At 38.2% G+C, this 9,786-nt stretch overlaps 1 protein-coding gene and 1 long non-coding RNA gene across 3 annotated transcripts in view; both read right to left on the reverse strand.

The window, feature by feature from the left end:
- Positions 1-9,507, reverse strand: part of ZFC3H1 (zinc finger C3H1-type containing) — a 63,302-nt gene extending 53,795 nt beyond the window's left edge. For both annotated transcript variants that reach the window (XM_049883898.1, XM_049883897.1), the window contains exons 1-2: positions 8,913-9,507; positions 3,122-3,538 (exon numbers count right to left, since the gene is read on the reverse strand). In XM_049883898.1, coding sequence (XP_049739855.1) covers positions 3,122-3,538; positions 8,913-9,507 — 1,012 coding nt within the window. The remainder of the gene's footprint in view (positions 1-3,121; positions 3,539-8,912) is intronic.
- On the reverse strand, positions 3,791-6,611 carry LOC126075804 (uncharacterized). The gene is made up of 2 exons (XR_007517277.1): positions 5,449-6,611; positions 3,791-3,996 (listed from the first exon to the last, which is right to left on the reverse strand). It is a non-coding gene; the product is annotated as an uncharacterized LOC126075804 (long non-coding RNA).
- Positions 9,508-9,786: the final 279 nt, after the last annotated feature.

Genomic DNA, 9,786 nt, shown 5'->3' on the forward strand with positions numbered 1-9,786 from the left:
AACTTAGCATCTAACTTCAAAACTAGTAAAGGAAAAAATGATATGAAGAATTAAAAGAGGCAACCAAAAAAAGGAAAATAAATCCAAATATCAGTAATCACAAAAAATATGAATAGACTACATGTTCCAGTTAAACAAAAAGATTGTCAAACTAGATTAAAAATGAAACCTAACTTTGTTATATACAAGTGACATCCAGGATGTAAGAATAAAGAAACACTGAAAAAATGGAAAATATAAGAGGTGTAAATAATTATGAAGATGGAGATAGACCAAATAGTCTTTTAGGCAAAAACATTATTACAGATAACAAAGGTGACTACATAATACTGAGTCAATTTCCCAGTCTCAAAGTATAAAGCAAAAACCAGAAGACACAAATTCACCATCGTAGTGGCAGATTTTAACAAATTTCTCTCAGTTATTGATAGATCAAGCATATCAAATAAACAGAAATGAGAAAGTAAAATGAATGGAAAAAAAAAACTATCACAATTTAAGATGCAGCTATAGCAGAAAATTTATAGCCTTAAATGCTTTTAGTAGAATAGAGAGGCTGAAAACTAGTAAGTTTTAAAATCTCTGGACTTATTTCTGGGGAAACTGCAGAAGAAGTAAAAAAAAAATTATAAATGCTATAGATAATAAAAAGGCAAGAGATTCTTAGAAACAGCTTTTTAAACATTTTACAACTTACAGGAAATGAACACATTACTAGAAAAATATAGCTCACCTAAACTGCCTAACCAGAAATAGAAACCATGAAGAGTTAGCAATTTAAAACCATTCCTACCACCCCCACGGCAGGGGAGGGCGGGGAATTCACCCAGGACCAGACACTTTTACCAGCACGATCTTCCAAATATTCCAGGAATGACTCCAATCTTAAAACTACTGCAGAGAATAAAAAGGAAACTTTCTTTTCATTCTCATTTTATGAGTATCATAATCGTACGCTAAAACTTGACAATGAAACATAAAAACCAAAAACCAAACCCAGTGCCGTCGAGTCGATTCAGACTCATAGCGACCCTATAGGACAGAGCAGAACTGCCCCACAGGGTTTCCAAGGAGCGCCTGGCAGATCTGAACTGCCGACCCTTTGGTTAGCAGCCGTAGCACTTAACCACTACACCACCAGGGTTTCCAATGAAACATAGGGGCAAAAATTACAGGCCATGAATACACAGAAATTCTGAACAAAATACTAGCAAACCTTCGTTCATAATTGCCAGAAATTGGAAAAACCTAAATGTCTCTCAACTGAGAAATGGATAAACAAATTGTAGGACAGCCATACAATGGAATACTAAAAAAATCAATGCTGCCAAGTCAAGTCTGACTCATGGGGACCCCGTGTGTGTCAGAGCAGAACTATGCTGCATACATAAATGGCTGATTTTTCAGAAGTAGGTCGCCAAGTCTTTCTTCCAAGGCACTTCTGGGTGGACATGAACCTCCAGCCTTTCAGGTACCATTTGTACCACCTAGGGACTTCACAATGGAATACACGTAGTCCTCAACTTCCAACGTATTCAAGTTACAACGAACCCCACTTAACAACCATTTTTTTTTTTTGTACATCTTATCATCACAGTAATATGTACTACATGCACCACTGCAGCACGTAATTTGCTGATGTCATCCTCAGATGTTCAATGTTCTGATTTACTGATCAAAACACTGCTGTACAGCAGGCTACGGCCTGGTCTACAATGAGGCCTAAGTCGGTGTCAGTGTAGGGAGTTGTAATGTATAGAAAGTTGGGCAATGTTCAACTCTAAAGATATATGACAACTGAATGGTGCATGCGCTGCACGGCCATTATTACCCTGACTTCACTGTCCGGACACCAATAAATAAAGATCAAATTTATAAAGATAATAAAAGGTAATAATAATGAAAACAAAAAAAAAGTATTCAACTTATGTCACAGCCAGCTTACAAGGGAGTCGTCGGAATGGAAACCAGTCATAAGTTGGGGACCACCTGTACCGCTATGTTGTTGGTTGCCTCTGAATAATTCTTGACTCACAGAGACACCATGTAACAGAGCAGAACTGCCCCACAGGGTTTTCTAGGCTGTTATTTCTACAGAAGCAGATCACTAGGTCTTTCTCCCATGGACCCACGTCAGCCTTTCGGCTAGCAGCCAAGAGCTTAACCACTGCACCAGCAGAGCTTCTTACAATGAACGCTACTCCACAAGAAAAAAGAACAAGTTACTGATGTATATAACAACATGAATGAATCTCGGATGCATTACGTTAAATGATGGGGGTATCTAGGTAGTGGAAATGGGTAAGTACTTAGCTGCTAACCAAAAGTTTGGAGGTTCGAATCCACTCAGACGTGCCTTGAAAGAAAGGCCTGGCGGTTTACTTTTGAAAAATCAGCCAAGGAAAACCCTATGGAGCACAGTCCTACTCTGACGCACATGGGATCGCCACGAGTCAGAATCAACTCAATGGCAACTGGTTTGGTTAAGTGATAGTATATAAATTGTATATAAATTTTAATAAAAAAGAGGAAAATAAAAACTAAGCCAAACCTATGATATATAAACATGATATATCATAAACTAGTTGTACAGGAATATAAGAGTGGTTTAACATTACAAAAAGCAATTAATATAAACCATTACGTTAACAAATTAAAGAAGAAAAATCAGATGTTCATCTCAATGAATAAAAAAAATATTTAACGAACTTGAACATCCATTCATGCTGAAATCTCAAACCAGGAATAGGAAAAAAAAAAAAAAACTTCCATATTCTGATAAAGTGTAGCTACCAAAAACTTATCAAAGATCATGTGTAACAGTAAGTTTTACAAGTATCCCCCTTAAAAAAGACAACGAAGGTGCCCACTGTTATCACTTCTGTTCAACTTTGTATTGTTCTGTAAGTTCTGACCAATATGTAAGGCTCGAAAAGAAATAAAACAAAGATTCAAAAGTAATAAAGCTTGTCATTATTCAATAATACCATGTCTACCTAAAAATGCAAAATAATTTACAGGTAAATTAACAGAATAATTTTAATGAAATGTACTACCAAGACAATTAGTTACCCCTCTAGAGGAGGAAGAATCCTATTACTAATTAAAATAACTACATTACCTTGACTAGACTCAGTAGTGTCAGATTTCAGAGAAAGCTGTTTTGTTCCATCTTTAACTTTTTTCAACCGGTTCTTATCTCCTGGTAAAGTCAATTTTTGCCTGAGTGGTTTCAATTCAAATGCCTGAAAAGTTTTGACCTGCGTTTTCTCCTCAGGAGCTACTTCTTTACTTGAGTCCTTTGTAATACTGACGTTATCAGTGCTTGTTTGGTCCTCAAAGTTCAATGTTTTAGAGTCATCCTGTACATTTTCTTCTTTGCTACTCAAAGCTAATTTTTCATCCTTATTGATGCATTCAAGTTCCAACTGTATTTGCTTATACTTCAAAAGTAAATCTTCAAAAGTTTCTTCCCCACAGTTTTCACTTTTTGATGAATAGTTCTGTTTTCTCGATGGAGATCTTCCAAAACTTTTGGCTGAACAGCGTATTAAGGAAACCAGTTTCCCACAATTTTCCAGTTAAATTTAACAAAAAAACATAGGTTATAGATGAATTCTCTCCCTTTTCATTATGTTTTTCAAGAAAGATGAATTGGTATTTTTAAATTACTAAATTCCATTTAATACATGTGCTGCTAATGCCCACTTTGATTATGTGCCCATATTTCAAATTTAACAAGTATCCATATAAATCGTCCACTTACAAAATCACTAGTCTCAGTAATTACCCATAGCATCCATAGGCAGTCCATCTAGTTAGGTTATAGCATCCTTCCTTCTGTAGGTGCCAGGAAAGCCCCAAACCAGCTGGCTGTCAAACTCTTTTCTGAAGGAAGAGGGGAGAAACTGAATAGTTTGTCACAGATGTGGATAATTTATATTTCAGAAAACCAAGAGGAAACTTTTCTTCTCTTTAACTGGTTTCTTCTCACATCTCAAAAAAAAAAAAAAGAGAGAGAGAGAGAGAAATGAACACTGAAATTAATGTTAGTCTAATTTATGAATAAGAAAAATTTTCTTAAAAACTTAATGCTTAAAGCTCATCAAGTATACTATGCAAACCGAAATACTTAAGGTAGCTATATATCAAAACATAAAAACTTTAAATCATACTCAAAATCTATTTTCTGAATTAACTATCCTTAAAGACTACAATGTGTAAACCAATTACTTTTGTTATTTTTTTCTTGAACATAGTGATACATGGAATAAAATTTCTTCCCTTCTTTGAGATGGCTACTTAGTTCCAAACTACAATTTTTATCCACAACAATTCATACAACCTGAAAATTAACAAGTGAAAAGACATGTATCTTATTTTAATATAATGTATCATTTATTGGTCATGCTGAAATGGCTAGAATATATCTCTGAGGCTCCCTAAATATGGTTCTTCATAACTACTAAGTCACAGGGAAAGCAGTCTGCTAAGAATTTTAAACTTTCCCGATGGCCATTTCAAGAATAAGACCCAAACCCATTGCTGTCGAGTCGATTCCAACTTATAGCGACCCTATAGGACAGAGTAGAACTGCCCCATAGGGTTTCCAAGACTGTAATCTTTACAGAAGCAGACTGCCACATCTTTCTCCCACACAGCGGCTGGTGGGTTCAAACTGCCGATCTTTGGGTTAGCAGCCAAGTTTTTAAACCACTGTGTCACCAGGGCTCCTTCAAGAATGAGAATCACCACCAAATATCTGAGAAACTAAATAAGCATCACATGAAAATTAGCCATCTTAACAATTTTACTTCAAAATGGTTTTAGTAAACATTTGGTTCTCTGATTTCTCAAGAGCCAAGTATCTGAAAGAATACTTGTTTCTCAGTATCTTTTTTGTTCACTCACTCTTTAACAAAATGAATCTGGCTCCAGTCCCAATTAATCCACAGAAAGTGTTCTCACTAAGATTATCTACCCATTTTGTCAAACCTTATTTTACCTGATGGCTCTGCAGTATCTGACACTGCTAACTAACTACTTGTCTCCTATAACTCATTCTCCTCTTGTTCCTCTTTTTTTTTAAGTCTTCCTGGCTCCTTTATCTGCAGGAGCCAGGAAGAAAAAAAAAAAAAAAAAAGAGGAGAAAGAGTTATCTCCAGCTCCTGAAATAATGGTGTTGTCCAGTGAGCTTTCCCTAGTTTTTTTCACTTTTCATTTGGAGTGTTTTCATGAACCCCCGTAGTTTTATCTACTATAGCGGAGAAGTTTGGCCTGGCAAAAGATATTTTGGGTTCTCTACTTCCCCCAAACCATCCCCCGTACCACTACCAGAGTAAGCTTTCAAGAACACAAATCTGATCACTTCCCTTATTTAAATCTTAAGAAAAGAGTCTAAATCCTTAGCATGGCATATAACGCCTCTACGATCAGAGCAGTATTTACCTTTCCGATCTCATCTTCTCTATGTTCATTACAATTTATGCACGGCTTTGTGTCCAGGTTTCTTGGTTCTTCAACTTCCAATTCAAATGTCACCTCCTCTGTGAAGCCAGAGTTACTTGCCACCCCCCTGCCCCTTCCCCCATGTATTCTGGTACATGACATTTTGTAATTACCTGCATTTATATCTAACTTGTCAACATTCCTCTAATAGCAAAGTCTATAGACAGTGGTCAGCAACAGAAACAAACAAACAAAAAACTACATAAATATGACTGACTGAAGGCATTGCAAACATCTGCAAAGGGAAAAGACAATACGATAGAAAAAAATAAGGAACAGGAAAATGAGGAAAAAGCAATGGAGTTACGACTATAACTGACTAATTTCCTTCTAGGCAAAGATACTGTCTTACCAATTTAAAAGTCCTGTAATAGTCTTGTATAACCACACTATTCAACTACTTGATAAATGAAATAAATCCTACCCTGTCTATACAGGATAACAGGATAACTATGGTCAAATCAACACTTTAAAAGTTTAGTTTTACACTAAATGGAATGATTTTTCACTGATGAGAAACACTGGCCTAATTATGTCAGCTCACCTAAGATCTGAAAGTCTGAAACAGTAGTCATCCAAGGGAAACATATGCTAAGAAAGACTGACCAAGTATATACTGTTAAGAAACACCACGAGTAAATATGCATGGAAAATAAGAATTGCAATGGAATCTGGATTATTCTATTTTTTCAAAGCTGTATCTAGCATACCTTATCATAAGTAGGAAAAGTTATGGCAAAAAAAAAACAGGCTACTTCACTTCTAAATTTTGACTCAGGGCGACCCCATGGGACAGAGTACAACTCTGCCATAGGGTTTCCAAGGCTATAATCTTTATAGAAGCAGAAAGCCCCATCTTCCTGAGGAGCAGCTGGTGGGTTCAAACTGCTGACCTCGGTTAGCAGCTGAGCACTTAACCACTGCACCACCAGGGCTTCTTCAGTTTTAGATTATGGATTATATCGTGAGTAAACAAAATTCGTAATGCAAAGTTTTATCACTTCAAATTCCTTTTGATGTCAAAGTTGTACTTAGTTTAGTTCATACTTCCACTGCATGATCATAATAATGATATTTTAATTTTACAACTATTGAGTTAAAAAAAATTAGGAATTATTTTGTAACTTATTTCCACTTCCCTTCTAGATTATGGAAGTAAGTCACAGAACAACTCTATTGCAATATCTGTAAAATCAAAATGTCATTATTATGGTCATTCAGTGGAAATATGAATTAACTAAGTACAACATTCATATCAATGGAATTTGAAGTAATAAAGCTTTGTATTACAAATTTTATTTGCTCATGATATACAAAAGAGGCTGGGAACTATGTTTTCCTTCTTAAGTTCTTACAAAGAACACTACCTCTAGGCTGGATTAGTGATACTTCACCAGGAAACTAATGGGCAGGAAATCAAAACAAGCATCCTTTTTTAACAGCCGCATCTGCAAAAAGAAAAACAGCAAGATAGCTCACTTCTGAGAAGTTACAAGTCAATACATTGTAAAAATGAACATCCTTTTAAAATTTCAAAATATGTTCAGTAAGTTTAGTTCACCTCATTCTCTCAACATTCTTAGCTGTTATCCCAAATTTTAAAAATTAAGATTAAAAAACTGAAATCCAACAAAGTTAAATAACTAGCCCAAAGTCACACAGGCAGGCTGGATATTTTCCTGTACTTTTTCTCATCACATGGCTGTTCAATAAAAACACATAAGCTTGACAATTGGCAAAGGTATGACAAAGGCCCAAACTGTTATTGAATGAATGAACATAACTGCATACAGAAAAAGGGACAAAGGCATGAGGTAAGCAAGCCCACTCATCACCCCCTTATCTAATACAGAAAATACGTTTAAAAGTTTTGAACTCTCACAGTACTTCTTACACACCTCAATTTGAACTTTTTACACAAAGCTGTATTTATTTACATTTGTCTCCCCAACACAAACTACAAGTTTTATCTCTGTATCTCAAAAAGAAAAAAAAAAAGCACACACACACATTATATGCTTAAATAGCTCATCTGTGTTCAGGTTCAGAATTAACTGACAAAGCCATGTGGGCAGAGGTTTTCCAACCTTATTAAAAAAAAATCTTCTGTCTTTTAAAAAGATAAGTATCTACATGATTTTCTCTGAAACAATCCTGGAATACACCTAACCCAACTTTTGGTTGTAGAAGTAAGTTTTTTCAAAGCACTAGAAACAGAAGTTGCTGTTTCTTTCCTGAATATATGTTTTTACATCATGACATCATGACATGTGGGGAGGACCATCTTGCGCCTAAGTATTCCATAAAAATGACTCTGAGTGTCTTACAAATGTTATTAGTACACACTTCATATATAATAAATACAGAAAAAAAGCATTACACCACGGAAATTACATCCAGTGATGAATGAGCTTAGTAAACTACTTTTATGCAGTCCTCACAGAATAAGTCAAGACACAGTTCTCCAAACTCATCATAAAACAGCAAACCCTCAGATGATTTATTCCTCCGATAACTACTCAGTAAACTCCCTAATGTTAACGATGTCTAAGGATGAAACTAGAGGAGGTATAAATCAGATATTTTGGTATTTTGCTTCTCAACCTCTCCACCCTCCATACCCACTCCCACCCCCCATGGCTTGTAATATATTAAAATAAAAATGCTGCTAAATTTATTTTTCACTCTCTGGTTCACATTTGAGTTATATCTAAAAAGTGAACATAGGAAAAAGACGTTAAGGAGGTGAAACTTTCCAAAAAGATACATGTCATTCAGGTCTGAATTAATCCACTTGGTTAAGGTACCAGGTCTTTTTTTTTTTAACCACTTTAAAAGGCAGCAAAACCAAAAAACCAAACCCGCTGTCATCGAAAAGGCAGCAATGGTGAAAAATAAAGCAAGAAAAGTAAAAACAGAGTCACATGTAGGAAAGTAAGCTTATGCAGAAAAAACTTGACATTTTCAATGTCTGAAGTGCACTGTGACATAACCAACAGTATTTCCCAAAACTGTTTTATTTTTTTCCCCTCCAACAATCCAAGTCAACTTCACATAAAACTCAAAATTCCTGTATCAGCAAAAACAAATGCTAATGAAACGCAGACTTGTGACATACTATTATAAACCTGATTGTAGACTATCTTCGAGTCCACTAGTTTGGCCCCAATCCATAATACGTAAATATTAAACAAGCAATCTACCCAATAAAACAATCTTAAGAAACAACACAATAGTGTGGCACACGGAAATTAACAAACAAAAACTTACTTTATATCGACACATTGACAAATAAGCGGTTCTGATGGTTCAGGAAAGTTACACTCATTTCACAGACTTAGTAATGACGCTAAAGGGAACTTTAGGAAGTGACACACCCAGGCAGACCGCCACGTTAAGGATACAACTCTTCCGAGGTGGAGAAGACTCTCGCCAGCTCTGACTGCTGCTGAATCCGGAACCCGTTCCTCCTCCCAGGGGAGGTCGGCCCCCCGGCTTGCCTCCTCGCTCACCCCCTCCTCGTCCCCGACTCCAGCGACTCCCACCCCGATAAGGCCTGCCTCTAAAGCGGAAACGGTCCAAGGCGATGTGGCTCCGCTCCCAGAAGGACGGTCGGGGACTGCTTTCGGACAGGGAGCTCGAAGGCATCCGCACAGAAGGCGGGTGAGACCGGAACGGCTCTTTGGGTCGGTAGCTGCTGTGTCCCCTGAGGTGGCCCCGCTCCGAAGGGTGCCGCGAGCGTGAGAAATTCCTCAGCTGCTGTTGAGAAGAGCACGACGATGAGGAGGAGCCACCGCCTCCGCCGGATCCACCACCCCGGGTCGGGTGAGGCCTTCGCCGCGAATAAGGTAACAGCCCACCGCCACTGCTGCTGCTGCTACTCCGGCTCCGGATCTGGCTGTTATTATCGTCGTCGCTAATCTCCCCATCTTCTAGCTCCCCTTCCTCCTTGGGCGAGAGGCCGCTGGAGGCCGGGGCCGGAGTGTCTGCGGTCGCCATCCGGGGAGCAGTGCCTTCCACACAACCTTAGCCCTTCGTCCGGGGATCCGCCCGACAAGTGCCTTCCTCCTCGCCTCCCTTTCTTCCTAACGGACCCGGTCGGTGCGGCCTTACCCTACTCGGACACCTAGCGGGCTCTGCTCCCCAACTTCCCCGCACCCCAGCTCTTTCTCGCCGGACCGTCGCAACCCAGATCCCTTCCCTAGCGCCCCCTGGCTTCTCCGCGATCTGAGCTCTTCCGCCTGCCGAGAAAGGGGCTCTGGAAGTGGCTATGCTCGC

The sequence above is a fragment of the Elephas maximus genome, chromosome 4 (genome assembly GCF_024166365.1).
Source record: "Elephas maximus indicus isolate mEleMax1 chromosome 4, mEleMax1 primary haplotype, whole genome shotgun sequence".
Lineage (NCBI taxonomy): Eukaryota > Metazoa > Chordata > Mammalia > Proboscidea > Elephantidae > Elephas > Elephas maximus.